The following is an 18,647-nucleotide window of genomic DNA, read 5'->3' as shown; positions in this document are numbered from 1 at the left end:
TTAACCACAAGACAGATACAAAGAGAAATCTAAGATTCTGACTACTTATCATAGGTGATTAAATGCTGAAGGAAATTTTCTGCAAGTGTCAGAGCTATTAGCCTTCAAGACAAATCAGATCATGATATTCTGATGATCATAACTGCCATGACCCAATTTTTTGTCGCAGCAGCAGGTACTACAGGTGAAGTGAAGCCTGTATGGTTAACTGCCAGCCTCACTAGATGGTTACACCGTTGGTGAAACACAGTTTTACCTGCTGGGAATTCCCTGTGGTACTGTCCTATTCAGGAACACAAGCCCACTGATTAATATTAAGACTGACATTGTCTCTCAACTTCAAATATGACCAAAGCATAGTTTTCACAGAAACGTAAGCAGTAGCAACTTATTTACAAATGTAAAAAGTGAAATCTTTGTTTTTCTTACAAGGACCTATCACAGATTCACACCAAAATTGAAACAAATTTTTTATTCATAAGATGCCTTCTTCCCTTAATAACTGAAGATTGTATTGGAGGAAAAAGGAAAAAAAGGAATGGAAAAAAAAGCTTTCTTTTTTTTTTTTTTTTTTTTAATTAAACACAGTTTTACTTTACCCTGCTTGCAATTTTAAAAAACATTTTTGAAGCAGAAAAGAAAAAATACCCATTAGGGCTCTGATGCTTGTTTAAACAATCTCCAGCATTTAAAAATATAAATAAATCTAAGGAAAGTCCTTGTCAGAACTGATCAGCAGCTCTCAATGAACTTGTTCTTGACACTAACAGTATGCCACGACATGAATTATCATCACTGTTCCCAGTGACAGAAATGTAAAAAAAAAAAAAAAGACTATATCTGTTTTAACACAGGCTAATGACTTCATAAGCATGGATAAAACTTCTCTATTTCGTAACACATCACATTCCATTCTCATTTAACAGCAACAAGCAATCTTGAAATATTTCCTTTTGAGAATGCTGATCTCTGGAACTAAAGTTAACTTAAAATAGTACGCTATAAAAGTCATTAATGCTTACCTGGCAAGATATTTTCATTTTCAAAAGGAACGTACTTTTTATTAAAAAATCTGAGAGGAAAACAATTTATCAAAAAATAGCCTAGTTTTACAAGCTGTGCTGGCAAGGAGTTCAGTACAATAAATACTACAGCCAGCCACAGTCAATATGGTTCATGTGAGGTTACAGGGAACTACAAAAGCCCAGAGGAATGCTTCATCCCTACTAATAATGGTGCAAAGATGGAGGTAGCTCCATTAAAATGAATGATACACCAGCATGAAACAACAGAACAAAATCCAGTTTGAATTAAATGCAGGACAACTGCAGGTATGAATATGACATGCTTTTCCTACAGATACGTAGATATATATATACGAGACCCGACAACTTACCTGCCTCTTGTCATCCGGCGCTTTAAGGAAAAGTGCATTTATTACTGCAATGGTGTATGTCTGGATTTCTTGGTCTGTCCTGTTTGGACCAAAATTATAAACATGAGAGAAGAACATGGAATACACACAAGCTGTAGAAATTGACTGTCCAATTGCATTGCTGCAGGTAGAAGTGGAGGGACTGTTTGCACTTGATGGTAATCATGTAAAAGTTAGGTAATAGCCAAAGTTGGCCATGACCAGGTTGTCTCTATTATTAAGAGAGACAAGATACTCCAGAGGGAGACTCAGCATTCAAGAAAGGTGGAATGAATCACACACTTGAAGTGCTATTGACCCTCCACTGATCATAGCAGGAACCCAGACAATCAGGTTCTGCCAGATGCCCAACAGTAGAGGCAGAAAGAGGAATCTTCTCTAAAGGGTTCTGGAGATGAATCTGCTGGTATTAAAAGCTTTTCAGGTGAGTGGAAAATGTCCCCGCTGGGAGGCAAGCATAACTATACACCATATACAACACATTACTCCATGCTAGAAGGAGCAGTTTCCATCCATTTAACTACTGCACATCATTAAGAAAAAGCTTCTCCCTTTTCAAACATACCTTTAGCAAAAGTTGACTAATTTTTGTGTTACACACTTCCCAGAGGCTGGCAAGCAAAACAACCCTATCTGTATACAAATATCATTATTCATTTTCTTACTACAGGGTGCTTTTCTCTTCATTTCTCACTTCCAACTACACAGGCATCTTAGCACCCCACCCCATCCCCCACCCCCCTAAAAAAAAAATAAAAATCAATGATCAAGCAACTCCAGAAAGCTGATTACCAGTCATCCAGACAGTTATAGTGGATGCAGGAGTCATATACTACTCTTTTTACCAAATGCTGTGCTCATTTTGGGGAAAAAAAAAATAAAATAAAATTCACTGTATCAGGTGGCAGTTGAAGAACTCACCCCTGCAGATGTGGGATTAGCTGCCCAATTGTGATCTCCTGTGCCACCTTCTGGTACAGGTCGTGGCTATTGAGCACCATGGATTCCAGGATTGCTAGCGACCGTTGCAAGATAGAGATGTCCGAGGCAAATTTGTTCACATAGCTTGCTATCTACAAATTCAAACATTCAGAGAATTTACATCTTGTAATGAAAATGGGGAAAAGGAAGAAAAAAACCTGTGGACATGGCTCTGAAAGTCATTAGAATAAAAATAGTCTTGTCCACATATCAGGTATCAGTGAATACCTGGAAGCAATCAAGCAGGTACTGGAGATACTTTCAAAGGACACAGTGGCACAGATTCTTCAGCTGGCACAAATCACCACAGATTTACGTTAGTATTTATACCACTGAAATACATGCTGCAACATTACATTATGAACATGATAAATCAACATTAAAGAACTAGAACGGTTATATTTTCGTGAGGAAAACTTTGGGAAGGACAAGGAGAATACTTCTCATTCTCTTCAGTGGAAATCTGTGCGCTTTTATCTAAACAAATATCCAGGCTCAAGGCAACTGGTGCAAAAGAGAAGTTTACATCTAGCTCTCTGGCAGAACGCACTCTAGAAAAACATGCCTTTTTTTTTCCCTGCCCCCTTGCTGTTACTAACATCCCTGAAAGCTCTCTCCAGGTTACAAATTAAAACTCTGTTGATGATCATTTATCAGCACAGCTGGTTCCATTACTCTGTCTAGAGTCCAGTCTTGCTAAACGCTCATGCATTAATAACCCTCCCTTTTACTGCAAGCTGCCACAAACAAATGGCACGTTAATTAAAACCAGGCCTGACCTCTGCTTTTTTTGCCGTGTGGCAACGACATGCTGCACACTCGTCAGCTGCACAGTAAGATGTGGCACTGCGCGCTCCTGCGCATACTGCCCGGCCCACAGACCCAGCTTCCCAGGAAGAAGCTTCCCTTCTGCTGACACAGGGAGCAAGAACTGCCGGGTTTTTCCTTGAATACACCGATACTAGCACAGTCAAGCTGAAAGGTACCCAAGGAAGCACAGACAGACAGAAGAAATGTCGTGTGACCACAGTTATTTGCTCTTTACAGCCAGGTGAGACTGCAGTGGCCCTGTCTCAAGTTGGATGCATTCCTTTCAGTAAACTTCAAGTCCACACACTTCTTCAGTATCCAAGCTACAAGCCACTGATGTGATTATACTGTTTCTGATTCTGGATACTTGCTTAGACCTTGGCATTGTTTTCTTTTCAGAGGAAAAAAGGCATGCCCTATGCTTGGAAAAGCTGCCTAGCTGCCTGCAGAATTCACAGTTAAATACTGACATGTGGACAAAGATGCTGTTTTGCACTTGTGACATTCCGAGTGGTACTGAAGCAGCAAAATACCTTTTCTGCAACTTTGGTTAGAGACAACAAGGAAAGAGGGACAGATTTTTCTTCTAATCTATTGCAGCACTTCTGTTTGCTCTCCTACTTGATTTGCATTACCACAACAGGAACATGCTATGCTGAATATAACTTAATTCAGGGAATACACATTGACTTTAAAGAAAATAAAGAATCAAGGCATGCACAGAGAACAAGAGAGAAGAAATTCAGTTAGCCTTGTTCTACTCTGGACTTTCAATATCTGCTGCTTGCAAGTCCTGAGCCCAGATAATATTTACATTAGTATATGATGCACATTGTGCCATTTAGAGTAACAAGCTGTTATCTCAGAAGCACTGTACTACCCTACCTCTCTTAATGGTAATCCAGTTGGGTTTTGATGCATTGCAGACAGAGCTGCCAGATGTCCAGAAGGCCCACAATACGGACAGTGTATGCACAGAGCAACTCTGCACTGCTCACACAATAAACCAAATGTACTCTGGATGCCTCAGTCATCAGGCATCCATGGATCAAATGTGCAGCAGGAATACAGTATGTCCAGACTGTGTCCCAACGTGTCAGACTGCTGTCACCATCCTCTTTAGAAGCCCTGACACATATGAATTATTCTTGGTGCAGTAGGTCCTTCCCATGATATTTCAAGTGGCACTGTAATTGCTTCACTGGGATATAACATATTCATATCAGGGGCCTGCAGAAATATAACAGTATAGATAACTGAAACCTCAGTCTAGGAAAGGCTGCCTTAGACATATTTATTCTTCTGACCCTGGACCATAATGTATTTTCATCATAAACACAAACCCAAGGTATGAAGATGGCTTGTGTGTTTAAAAAGTTATGACATATCACACTGAACATGCATGCAAAACATCTGCTGGGTAACTTGCACGTCAAGTTATTTATATTCATAACCACCTTGCTGAAGCATGAAGTCTGGCCAGGAATAATAGGCTTGTCTACCCTGATAAATAAGGCATGCCAGTTCCAGAGGGAGCAAAAATAGGTTAAAAATAAATTCTATTACCATACTTGAAGTTCTAAAAAAAAAAAAAAAAAAAAAGGACCCTTCTTGAAAAGAGACAAGAATCAATAATATTGAGTTCAAATTTGTGTTATTTGCTGTTCTCTGCTTGTTGAGCACCATGCGCAGGGAGGGCTTTCAACATCCAGAAATAATCCTGCACTCATTTATGAAAAATTCTGATGATAAAAATCATGCAAGATCACAGAAATACAACCTCCTCTCCAGAAATAAGGAACTTCATTGCTTTGTACTTTCTCGTGAAAATGGTCACATGCGTGTGTTTTATTAAGGATAAAACTATTTGTTCAGCAAAATACCGGTAATTTTAATCTCTGCATAGTCCTGTCCGGACATATATTGTCACATATAAAAGAAGTGGATGGGTGCTTAACTTCCTATGAATTTCAAAGGAAAGTAGAATGCCTTTACCGTTCAGCCCCAGTGCTCTGCTGAACAGGAGCTAAATACACAAGTGAAGGTAGATGAGAAACCTATAGCAAACCACATCATCTAAGTTCTCTTCCTGTTTCAGCATCACTTAAAGCACAGGAGAGAATTCAAAAGTTAAAAACCAAAAATGTAAAAACCAAAAAACCCCAAACAAAATAAACCACCCCACCAACAAAAAAAACACAGGGGAAAAAACAGTGAAGGAAACAGATCTGATTTTCCGAGCAGTGGTACGTTCATTAGTTATTTGCCTGGACCATTTTGATGTCAGAAATGCATAGAAAAATCTGAAAAAGTTTTGTTCTCTGTTAAATCCTAAGGCACAGTAACATTTTAAAGTATGCATCTCATTTTCAAGTAAGGAGCTGGAGTTGCACTTGACTACAGAAAAAACAACTGACAGTTGTGAGACATGGAGATACTTTCCCTGCTGCCACCCCCTTTCCCCGCACAGTACATTTTAGAAGGCAGAGTAAACAATTCATCAAGGTTAAGACTCTTCATCACACAGTTATGAAACAGCAATTATATAAATAATCCGAAGAGATATTTTAAACTATCTCAACCAATACTACAAACTTTATTTCTCCTCTTGTAGGAACCAAATATGGGTGTACCAAATTTGCATAGTGTCTTTTGACATTCAGTTACCACGATACTCTCTTAAGAACTGGGCATCTAAATCCTTCAGGCAACTCTGGAAGCTGGAAATAAATTTTATTGCCATAAGCAAGAAAGAGGTCTCTAGAAAATCCTGCATATCATAAGGAAGTTTTTTCAAATGATGCTATTTTTCCCTTAAGATAAGGAACAAAGCTCTCCTTGAGCATGCCAATTCTTATTTACAGCAGTTGGAATAGCAGTCTTTATGTACCCAAAGGATGGGAGGGAGACTGCATCCAACACCAAGCAGTTAGTCATTAGAAGTAGTTAGAGGTTCCCCTTGAGGTCTCCTGCCAGCTTCCCCACTGTAAATTAGAAAACTACTCAAGAAAAAAGTCCAGATTAATTTCTCCCCATTCCACTTTGGCTTCCATTTAACATGAAAGACAGCTTCAAAGGGCAGAAGCACTTGATTGCAAAGGTCCCCCTCAGCTAGCAGAAATTTATCAGCTCCCTTATCCATCCTGTCAACCACTTGAGCAAGCCCATCAGCAATTTAAGGTGGCCTGTCAAAAGCCAAGATCAGAGAAGCACGCGAGAATAAAGCTGTAGACTGCCGCCAGAGAGACTTGGTCCAAAGGTCCTCATTTAGGTTTGCCCCTTGCCCACAGAGCCCCACTGAGGGCTCCCAACTCATGCACACATGTGCCTCTTTCCTCTCTTTCTGTCATTCTTTGTCATTCTGTTTCTCTTTCAACTGTCCTATGGTCCCCCTCCTTGCTCACCAGTTTCACTTCTGGTTGTTACTTGTCAGTTTTGGTTTTCATAGGTACTTCGTGGGAATGCTTTTGTTTGTGTCTTTTGTTTAGTTTTTTTAAATTAGGTCATTGTCCAGGGAAACATATGGAAGTGCCAGACAGAAGAGATTAGCCATTAACAACACTTTCTTCTGTAGTTACTATACAACCCACAGGGCAAAAGACATTGATAAGACAATCATTTTGAATCATTAACAAAGTAGATTTAAACTCATTTTATCGGGTTTCTTCGTACACTTCTTAGCAGGCTCCCCTAGCAAATAAGGCATTCTAGGTCTGACCTTGTATCTCATTAACTCAGTTAAAAAAAACAGTTGTACTATTTTTGCCATGAACAGATAACAATAACCATCATTATAATCTACCTAAACTGCAAGATTAGCAAAAAAGAAGTCCAAACCCTAAATAATTATACTAATTTTTCTTACTAATTACAAATTTTTCTTACATTGCTTTTAAAGGACCAAAACTGAGCTTTAATATCTAATGCTCTTTTCATAATTGATTCATAATTGAGTCTTCTTTAACTTTTGGCAACAAAAGTAAATTTATACTTTCCTTAGGTGGCAGCAATTTTCTAACGAAATTTAAATGAAAAGTCTTTGCTCTGACAAACTCTGTTAAAATGAAGATAGCTTTGCCACAGGTTATATTTGTTCCATTACTGCCCGTGATATCATTTTAGTCAAGTAACTGATATCTTCTGCAACTGTACACACTTTAACTTCAGATAAATTCTGAGTTCAGTCTGGTTTGAAAATTCTTTGCAAAGAAGTAAGGGTTGGGTTTTTGGTTTTTTTTTTCCACACAGTAAATGAAAAGGGTTAAATCAGTGACAAAAACGTTCTTCTGACATCAGTACCCCCCGTGCTTCTGCTGGTTTTGTGCATCTCCTACATGTAAAGAAAGAAAAAACCATCACAAATTGTGAAAAAAAATGTGTTTCAAAACCACAGACCTCAGCTTAAAGATTCAAGGGAGCTAGAGTTCTACTTGATAAACTCGGTAGATATCAGCTTAATTTCCATTTGTAAACTAACTTATTTCTCTTCTTCCCATACCCCAGAGGAAACATTTCTATGCTCTTTTTGTTTCAAGATATATAGTATTACTCATTTTAATTTACATAAATCAAAATACTAATTTTTGCTTTAACGGGATGGTATCTGCACAGGGAGGTCACACTGTAATTGAGCAAGCAATTTCTGGTGTAATAAGGCTAATACGGTGTTGATCCCATTTCACTCCCATTGATTTCCATAGACGCTGGGTCAGGTCCTGCAACCACAAATATTTATAGTTTGAAATAGCACTTCAATCCCATTTTCATGTACCTTTTTGACCAATGCCCTAAATAACGTACCTGGGGGAAAACAAAACAAAAGAAAACACCAAACCATGACTCACCTTAAAAATTTAAAACTTATATAGAACAGATAGCATTGATTACAAATTTACCTTTTTAATGAATGCCACAGAGAATGTATCCCACGATACAATCCCATGATCCATCAGTTCAACAAATGCAGTCAGTGTAAAGGACAACATATCTCCAAAGCTGCAAGAGACAGGAGTCATGACAACATTTACCAGTAATGCAGCAGGGCAATGACCAAGGGAATAAAGCAGCAGGAAGCTTTCAGAAAGGCAGGAAAATGAAGCCAATTAGGGACTAAGAGGTAGCAGAAGAGCAAGAGATGCCATGCAACAGACAGTCTCCAAACCAATTTAGCATGGACATCAAGAACAGTCACCTGGAAGAAAGCAATTTTGTAAAAGAAGAACTAATCCCCAGAGAACACTACATGCAATGCTCAAGGAAATCAGATAGTCCAAATTAAACTTCTCTTATAAATTCAGAGTTTTAGATCTAACAGAAAAAATGAGCTTTTTCTTAGCAACTTCTGGAAATGCTCCTAATTGCACATCATACAGAAATGCCACGTTTTGGTACCTCTGTATCAAGCAGATTGACAGAAAGTTAGTGGATTATTTGTTCCTTCTCTTACAAGGAAGCAAATATATTTTAAAAATATACCAGAAGACATTTTCTACTGAGCAGCAATTTTCCAACAGTTAATGCCTCAATTTCTTTCTTTTAACCTGAAATGTGTCTCCTTTTGTTTATCTATGAGTAACCATGTCCAACGATTTGCAAAGTTCCCAGAGTTTATCCAAGCATGCAGCTCAAATTGTTTAGGGTTTGCAGGCCACTACACTGCATTTTACACCTGGAAATTTACACCTGTAAAGTTTAAGATTCAATGCATCTTTTGTCTGAACTCAACTAAATTCAAACCAGGTTTAAACTCGACATAAATAATATGCTCTAACCTGACTAGCTGCACAGGAATTTTCCATGTTAAAACCCAGTTTTTAAAGATTAGATTAATTTCTCTATATAGTCAGGGCACCAAACAGTCAGCAGCCGTAATGATTTCAATGAGGTAAAACTACTCAATACAAGCAGCAGTGCACAGAGCCCCAGATGAAGCAGCATATAACCTTTAAGGGCATGCCAAACCACCTGCAAGGTACTCTGCCACTAAGCCATTAACAAGCATAAGCGCACAATCAATCTAAACAGCATGAATAGTCCCAGTGATTTTAACGCAACAGCTTACCTGATAAAAAGATACAATTAAAAAACTCTGTCAGATGGGAACTGCAGTGCTCAGCATGTTGAAAACCCGAGTCTAATGCTATAGCCGTAGTTAAGCAATGTAATTGGTTAAGCCTTATTTTCTGTGATTTGCTCTTGGTAAGCCTTATTCTGTGATTTGCTCTACTATGCTGCACCAACCCAAGTAAGTTAACACCCGCAGATGAAAGACATTTACAGCGGTACAGAGGAATAAGGCAGAAAATCAGTTTAAATGTAGCAACTCCAATAGCCAGTTTACTAGATTTGATATAATCTGCTGTCTAGGGATTTCTGATGGTGAGATGCAGCCTCTAGTGGCCCTTTCATTTAAGAAAAGATCTCTTGTTCATCAAAACTCCACAGATGCCCTCCACTAAAAGTAAATTTGCCCTTCTTGACATTTTGTGAGTAAAAACAAACAAAAATAAAAACCAAAACACATCTTTCTCTTCCACAGTAAGGAAGGATATCCACTGTTTTGATTATTTATGACAAAATGAAATAACTACACCAAAAAGCAAACAAGAAAAATACAGTGTATTTAAAAATTCCACTGTAGTTCCGCAAGGAATATTTTGTTCAGCAAATAAATGATGTGGAAGTTTTGGTTTTGTTTTGGAGAGTGGGGGGTGGGGTGGGTGTTGTTTGCTTGGTTTTAATATTGCAAACCTTTTAAGAATTAAATTAGATTTTAAATGTCATCATTAGCATTCCAGATAACCAAGGATTTCATAACAAGATGACAATAAGACTCAGCAAGAAATTTAATCAGCTCTGGTCCTGTCATTTTTTCCCAATCTTTTTGCATAAAAGGGCTATTTATGAATCCAGGAGCAAAATGTCACCCCTAAGAAAGGCTTCCTTCTAAAGACTTGTACCAATTTCTCATGTATCTTCATAACAGAATACTTACACAAATACATGAAATTCTGGTATTTTAAGAAGCTAGACTAAATTAGATCCAAACAAAAAGAAAAAAGTACAAAAAGATAGGCCATGTGGGTTAAAAGAAGATTAAAATCTCTTGCACCATTAAACAGATAATTTCTGTCCCCTAGATTTTCTCATATACTATTTAAAAATTTAGTCAATTGATCTGTATTTAGTACATAAATACTCTTATATTAACTAATTGTACATGAAAACTAATCCCCATTAACAATGGGTATAGTTTAGAGGGACTATTTGAATGTATTAAACCTGCATATGGATATTCACCTTCAGAATAGCAATGGCTGGAATGTAGAAGAATTAAACTAACCTGAACTCAACATTGTCTCATTTATTCTTCTCACCAAAACTACTGATTAATCCTGTCAGTTAATCCAGCCTCCTTCACAGCTTTGGAAAGGAAACTGGGTTAATGGAGCTGAAAATAACTAGTCTTAATGTATAAACCTGGTTTTAGTAGATGTAACAATGATACAACCATTGGGGATCCAGAAGGTGAAGGTACTTCTCAATTTAAAATGATCAGACACCCCACCAGGTGTCACTCCAGTGACACTGCTTCAATAACTAATGAGTGAAGAGGTGCAACACTGGGACTAATCAAGCAGCAAGAAATACTCTAACTCTATATATTAAGCAGCATCACACACAGATATTATGTATTTTTTTTAAATATATAGCTATACATATGCACCTGCACACACATGTATATACTAAGTGGCATTGAAAAAGTCAAAAGCCAGGCTTAAAGGATAAGCATTAGGAATAGCACGGCTAGAGATGAAAGCAATCTCCAGGGTAACTAGAGTATGATAAGGATTAAAGTATCTGGAGGGGGAAGGGAGTGGTGTTGATTCGTTGTTATGTGTTTAAATACAAGCAGATAGGTAGAAATAGACTTCTAAGCAATTCATTTCAAGACACACATGCACAGACACACTCACACTATTAAGAGCAGCAGACAGAATAGATGTGAGAAATTTCAAGGGAATCAAAACTTGTTTATAAAAGTAGTAATTTAGAAAATACGTGGTAGGAGCTGTTTAAGTCGAAATCTCAGTAATCATTTTAGTCATACAAAAAAGTCAAAAAAAAAAATAATGGGGCCTCTTTCTTCATAAAAATCTTTTTTAGACCAATTCACAGCACAAGGCATGACAGTTCTGCAAATATCAAACTCTTGCTGCTCTGGCAAAATGACTTCAGAGTTTGAAGGTAATTCCTGATGAAGGTGCTTTTTAACGTGTGTCATCACAGCAAGAGAGGAAAAATGATCAGAAAGATGCACTGTGTAATTCCAATTTCATATCTCACTAACACTGACATATTAATCATCTATGCTCTCAGCCAAGCTACTTGTACAATGCCTCCTGAACGCTGTTCAGGGCTCTGGCTCTTAGGTGGAGACCTTACACTGAGACAGCTAATGGAGTTTCTCCATTCTCTGCTGACTCGCCTCTTCTAACCACCCTTGTGAGGGTGGGCGAGCTGGTCAAGAAGCACCTCCTCACCCACAGCAGCTCTCGGCAAAAGCCACTTAGGCAGTGGAAAGCTGTGGCCTGCAACACCATCAGCTGTCCCAGGGTGAGCTGTCCCAGGGTGGATGGATGGCTGTGCTCCAATCCACAGCATGTGCACCTCAACCTCTCCGACAAATCTGACTGAAGAGTAAGTCAACAGTTGCGTTTCGCATCTCTAGGTTTTACAGAAATTTCAGGTCAAAGCCTGTTAACTTATGTTCCTAAGAATTTTCTGCATTCTTAGCTTAAGAAACTGTGAAGAAAACAAACTCCACACATTTTGATATTAGCTTTTCTTTCCTAAAAATAAAAATGATAGGAATGTGCATGTGACCCTGACCACCACACCTGTCTCTCACCTGCCTTCCTAGTATCATTTCTACATGCTAAACCATCTTTTTATCATGCGTGCTAAGTAATCCTCAGATGTATACATAGAACTATGTCTGATATTTTGAAAGATGCCTAAAGCACTTTAGATTTCTTATCAAAATAAATCAGTGGGTCTTAAGCACCCAAATTCCCTATATTTTTTGAGAAAAAAAAAATCAAAATGAAACAAATAATCCATATTTAACATACATACCAAAATGAATATTTTATTGCTATTGAGGGGGGGAAAAAATATTCAGCTGTTCAAATGATTCTTTAAAACAAGATAATTAGTCAGGCTCAACTGTCATCAGGTAACAAAAAAAAAAAGGCAACATAAGCTTTTATACAACAAGGTGGACTGTCTCATATTTTACATTATAGAAGTTGATTGATTAGTCTGGAAATTAACTATTGCTTGTCTGTCACAATCAGGATAGAGCCACCAGCTGATTAGGACTAGAAGCCAAAGACAAGTACATCTTTAAACAAACTATTTTTCAAGGGCAAAACAGAACCAAAGCTGATCTCTAATCGTACAGGGTGAAGGCAGCAAAGAAACAATTTCAACTGGGCAGGAGGCAACGAGAGTAGCAGCCTACTACCAAATACAGGAGTTAAGGAAGCGGTTAAATTTAAGTCCCTTATCATTCAGCAACTGTGCTCACAGCCTAATACTGGGCAGCTGAAAGGCCTGACATCATTGAGGTCAACATCAAAGAGTAAGAACAGCTTTTTAAGTTAGAGTTGTCAAGGATAAATGGCCATGAATAAATTTAAACAGGGGAGCGAAATATATCTAATCATCAGTGGACAAGAGCTCTGGAAAAGCCATGGGGGCAAGAACCTAACTAAGTCTAAAAGCAAGACTGATGATGCAGCAAAATGCTTTGCAAGCACAGTGTGAACAAGTACCTTTTTTATTGCTATGGCTCCTCTTCATTGCTTCGACACTACCTTGTTTCTTCAAATAACCTTTCCAAGGGTGAAGCTAAACCCCCATCAACTCAAACTAGGAACAATTCACACCTACTTGGTACTTACTCTGTACTGCTGAAAATGAAGGAAAAATCTGCAGGGTAGCTGCCCCTATTTTTCTAGATGATTACAGAAAATGCACCTAACTGCTACACTGCAATTGACACAGATTAGGGGTTTTTTGCATCGTGCCAAGCACCACTGAAATATTTCTTTGTGGTACAGTTTCACTGTGTTCATTGCAAGAGATCAGCCCTACTGATTTTAAACCACTAGCATTCCAGAAACCTGAAATAGCTTTGTACCCCTGGTATCAGGGATTCTCTAAACTTGAAAATTAACTCTTACTAAAGAAAAAAAAAAGCTGCAAATTTTAAGCAGAACTGTAAATATTCTTGAATAAATCCAGGTGTAGATACTCTAATAAGTATTAGAGTATGACTAAATCCACTTTGAGGTATATTAAGCATTTGTCTGGATGGGAAATTAGCCCAGAGGAACTATTACACAGTGGTTCTTCATGAAGATATGATTAGAATTACCTTTTCTCTTATTCCCCTTCTTTTACATTCCTGGTTTTGCTCATTTCATGGTAATTTCCTTAAATAGACCAGCTTTTCTTAAAAGACCAGGAATAACTAACTACACAGGAAAAATCACTTCAAACAGCATGGTTTGACTACAATTCAGTATTGCAATGCAAAGGCCAATTAATACAGCTGTTTCATGGGATTTTTTTTTTTTTTTAAATCCAAGTATTAGCCAACATGGAATAAATGAAATCCCTAAAACTGAAAAGACAGAGAAAAAGAAACTCTTAGTTATAAGAACTCCTTCACTGGAAAAAGCTGTTAAACAAGGCCTCTCGGTGAAAATCAGGTTTTAATTAAGTCAGACTAGCATGTGCAAGCTACCAGAGATAAAATGAAATACTGTCAATTTATGAAATATGTCATCCTCTAAATCAAACGTCACTTTAAAAAAAAAAAAAGTTTCTTTAGTCAAAAAGACAGCAGGTGGAGGCTGCAAAATTTTAAAGTTCAATTTAGTTCACAACATCAAGTTCTGAGGGTTTTTTTATAGTGGTTTCATTGGTCCTTTTCCCATTAATACATGGGTGAAGCTAGTTAGGATGTTTGATTACTATGCTCATAGAGCACTAATGTATACACTGCACCTTTCAGAATTACTGGGTTTATGTCTTGACGAATGGCTCTGGTATCTTTTTCTAGTACAAGACTCAAAATCAAGAATTTCTGTTATATTAATTGTATCATTTCATGTGCTACTGATGGAAATCACAATATTAAACTGTGTGCCCCAACATGAAGCTTCTACTGGCAGGATTTAACTTCCAAAGTTAGAATAAATTTCAGTCACATACACTTTCTTTACTACTTTATCCACTGATGTGCCCTACACTGATCAGTAAGAATCCTCCTAAAGTGGGTAATGCTTTGTTCCCATGAGTAAACAGAACTAAACTACATTAAAAAATAAAAAAATCAGATCATCAGTATGATCAGGTCCTAAAAATCAGGGTGCAATGCAACTGTAAGTCAGCATTTGGTACTGTCTTGAGGACAATCACATAATTAAATGTAGTGAAGCCTACAGGATAAGAGAATTTAGAAGAAAAGAGATTCTGGAGGAGTATAACTATTCTTCCACAAAGAACTACTTTCACAGCAGTGAGGAAAAACCCACCACCTAAATGCACAGGAAGTACCTTCTCTAGGCAGGGGTGATGCTGCCAAGAGTTCTGAAAGCCTCGCGCCATTTTAATAATTTTCCTCAGAATCTAAACTTTTCTCTTATGAAACAAGTTTCTTTTTATTAGGTAGAGAAAGCGAACACAGAAGGACTTAAGTTTCCTGCCAAATTTATTCTTACTAATTTATTTATTAGGCAATGATTTAAAAATAAATGTGTCAGGGCTTGGTTTACAGCAGATTTGTGAAAGTATGATTTAGCATGGATTCAGATGGGGAGCTGAGTTTCCTGCATGATAAACCACGTCAAGCTCTCAAGAGTGACAGACATATAGTTAATTGATTAATTATTCTTTTGTTTCCTTGGGTTTTAGCTACACTTGACATGTCAAATTTGCCAGCTAATCAAGATACTAGACTATGTCTTGGGGTCCCAATTTATCAAAGGTTATGAAGCCTGTGCTTAACTTGAAGCACACAGAACAGTTCCATTCAAAATCATCAGGGAAATAAGCATGCTTCTGAACTTTCTGATATGAGGCCCTTTATTATATTACAGTTTTCCTTTATGCAGTGATCTGCAACAATTAGCATTACCTGAGACCAGCAAATAACAGAAATTCAGACTGACACAATGGCTCTTACTTTATCTCACTAACATTTAAATTAAAAACACTAACAATTAAAATTTTCTCCTATCAGCTATGTAAACCAGACAAATTTAAGAGGGGAATTGGGGAAGTCAGGGAAATTGTTTGCTCTAATAAAGAAAGAAAACAAAACAAGAGCCTTGCTTCAGAAATAGTAGAAGCCCCTGCAGAAGTTACAGAAATGAAGCACTCATTCCACAAGCAAAGCAAGGCTTCATCAGAAAATTTTAACAGGCATCCAAGAGCAGAAAACAGAGAAGGTTGAAGACTTGCTGAATGAATATGCACAGTTGTATTTACATATAAAAGATTAGCGTAAAGGCCTGAACTCAGTCATGCAAAAGAAGAGGTAGTGTGCAAGATGATGATCTAATCAGGTTCTTACCAGGGCTTCATTATCTTCTGCAATTTCTGATATCGTCTGCAAAATTAAAACTTGCACGTGAGGAGACACACTTTAAAACATCTGTACTCTATTTACCTATGTATACCACATACACCCCCACACCCACGCGTGATTCATAAAATTCAAAGACAGACACAATAAGAGGCAGTAAATTACTAACAATGTGCAGTGAACAGAAACAGTTCAGTAACAGGTAAAGAACATTCAAAATTAATTTCAAATATTTGCTCAAAATACTTGTGTTAACTTCTGTTAGGAAAAAAAAGCAGGAGAGAAAATACAGCTGATGGGGAAATATATCTGATTTGTCTAAAACCTGTTTCTCTTGACCATTAAAGCATGTCTAGGCATCCTAAATTAGGTTAAGTATTTGTGTAAAAGTCATCTTTGGTACAAAACAATAAAGGTTTATACATTAAGCATTTTCTGTCACATTGCTATGATGTGTAGACTGTTGCCTAAAAAACTCTCTTTATTTACTTTTAGTCTCTATCACTAATACTGATGTCAGAGTTGTGAGCACGGTTGAAAGTTGTTGTGTAGCTAGAACCAACACAGACCAAACTCCTGACCTTCTGAAGCTGGGGACAAGTTTTATGTTAACTTCATAAGGAGGCAAAGAATTTACCCTGGGTTTTTAACCACATAGTTGCATTTACTCAACAATTCAAACCCTCCTTGCACCAGCTCCATGACACAAATACAGTGCAGTAGTCTTATTCCAACAGAATGTGTAAGGTCACCCATAGTTCTTGCTCTTAAAATTCACACACTGATGGACGTGCCTAGACCCAAGGTGCTGAATCAAACCACTTGAGAAAGACAATAACCTGCTTAAGAATGTCACTTGTTGATTCAGATTCTAAAAGGCCAAGCTACACACCAAACCATCAGTGTGATGCTCTTGCTTTCCTAGTAGCTTCCAAACCCCTTGGTTCCTAGTTGCAGCAAGAGGTTTAACGTACCCCATGAGTATTTTTTTATTTAGGTATTTTCCTATTCTTCCCTCAAGAGATACACTGTTTTGTCTCATAAGTGAACCAAAAGCTATGGCATTGTATTACTATATTCAGGAAACTGGAAGCCAAATGTTGGGTGTTGGGTGTTGGGGGGGGGGGCAGATAAGTGCATCTGAAAGCTGTAGCCCACTAATCACAATTTGCAAGTCATCTTTCCTGCTAATAACTGGCTTCAGAACTGCTGATTATGCTACCAAGCAAGCTGAAGAGACTATCAATGGTAAGAATGGCATCCAAGATAAATAACTTTTTAAAACAGTACTTAAACAAAAAAAAAACCACAAAATATCCATTTCGTACTTAACTCCTCCTTGTGTCTCCTAAATCAATTTCACAGTTTTATTTCAGAGGGTTGGCTGCATCTTCATACTGGGCAGAATACTCTTCACAAGGAGAACAAAGAGGTCCCTCCTTCTCCCCAGGTCTTTCCCTTTGCACTTGCTGCCATGCTATTTAGCACACAACAGCTCTAAGACTCCAAGCTCTCAAACCAATGATTCAACTCCCTCTCCTAGAACTTGGCTAGACTTTTTTTTTTCCCCCTTTTTGGTACAGCAGTAGCTCCTCCCACCCTAAATTTTCCCGTCTTGTCTATGCATAAGTAATTTTGTGCTTTCTACAGAGACCACATGAGTCTATGTAAAGACTTTTCAAGAAAGACCAGTCTCAGTAAGTCCAGCTTTTGGGCTGGCTTGTGTAACCATCAAGGGAGAAAATGCAGACAGTGTCACAGAACAGCGGTTTGAAATCCTTCACTGTTAGCTGTGAGTTGCAAAACTCGTGTAAAGACAAGGATGGCACAGTTTACCATGTATCCGAGCACAGATTAGGCTACAGCCTAGCTCAAATTAGAAAAGCAACAAAATTTTGTTCTTGGATTTCATGGCTTTGGTTCTTTTATCCTTTTATCCTGTGTAGCCAGTAGTAAGGAGCAAACAAAAAGCACCCTAATGATCCGACAGCCTTAGAAAGGGGAGAAAATTATCCCTCAACGTGCTTTTAGGAGCATAAAAATTCAAAGCATTTCCCACAGCAGGTGATCCCTGCTTCGGCAAAGCGTCATTCCTGTGCTCCTGCAGAGTGCTTGCTTATTGCGGCAGACTCTGCTGAACCCTAGCAAGACCAACCACCATAAATGAGTTTTGTCATCTCCCAAATGCGCGTGGATCCAAGCAACCTTCTGCAGCACATGCCCACAAAACTTCATAGCATCCTTCTGAGCCCAGTTTTTAAAACAGCTGCTTTTCATCCAGGTGCTGGCTTTGTCTAAGCATCAAGTAAACTTGAAATTGGTGCTGCATCTGTCTGACATCAAAGAGAAACAAGTGTGTTTGCAAATGGGTAGCACTTCAAAGGGCAGACTCAGTTTTGCCAGAGATTTTTCACAACAGGCTATAAATCAGGTGCATTTCCTCCATGATTGAGCCCAGGGATTAAAGACCAAACATCTGAGTCCTAGAACAAAACATTTAGGCAGCAACTCGCTTAGCATTTACAGAGCTCTTAAGTTAACCGGCAGTCAGGTAACTTGAGGTCAGAAGATGTGAAATGTAGAAGAGAACATAAATTCAGAATAACATGGAAAAAGTATTGAATCACACAGGATTTTTTTGGTACAGTAATTCAAAGCAAATTTTGACTTGAGAGGAAAGACAACCATCGTATTAAACCAAACAATTCCTGCTAATCTCCGTTGTTTTGGGAAGTGTGATAAGAGCAGCAATTAATCTAG

General features: G+C 38.0%; 1 protein-coding gene across 4 annotated transcripts in view; it reads right to left on the bottom strand.

Annotated features, from left to right (window-relative positions):
* The window catches only part of ELMO1 (engulfment and cell motility 1), a 307,238-nt gene that overhangs the window by 194,960 nt on the left and 93,631 nt on the right, over positions 1-18,647 (bottom strand). For 2 of the 4 annotated variants that reach the window (XM_026843869.1, XM_026843871.1), the window contains 4 exons: positions 15,876-15,911; positions 8,122-8,221; positions 2,357-2,508; positions 1,397-1,475 (listed from right to left, as the gene is read on the bottom strand). In XM_026843869.1, the coding sequence (XP_026699670.1) occupies positions 1,397-1,475; positions 2,357-2,508; positions 8,122-8,221; positions 15,876-15,911 (367 nt within the window). The remainder of the gene's footprint in view (positions 1-1,396; positions 1,476-2,356; positions 2,509-8,121; positions 8,222-15,875; positions 15,912-18,647) is intronic. The other 2 variants (XM_026843870.1, XM_026843872.1) reach the window with 2 other exon arrangements.

Source organism: Athene cunicularia (genome assembly GCF_003259725.1).
Source record: "Athene cunicularia isolate RWA chromosome 2 unlocalized genomic scaffold, athCun1 chr2_part2, whole genome shotgun sequence".
NCBI lineage: Eukaryota > Metazoa > Chordata > Aves > Strigiformes > Strigidae > Athene > Athene cunicularia.
This window is presented reverse-complemented; position numbering and strand designations above follow the sequence as displayed.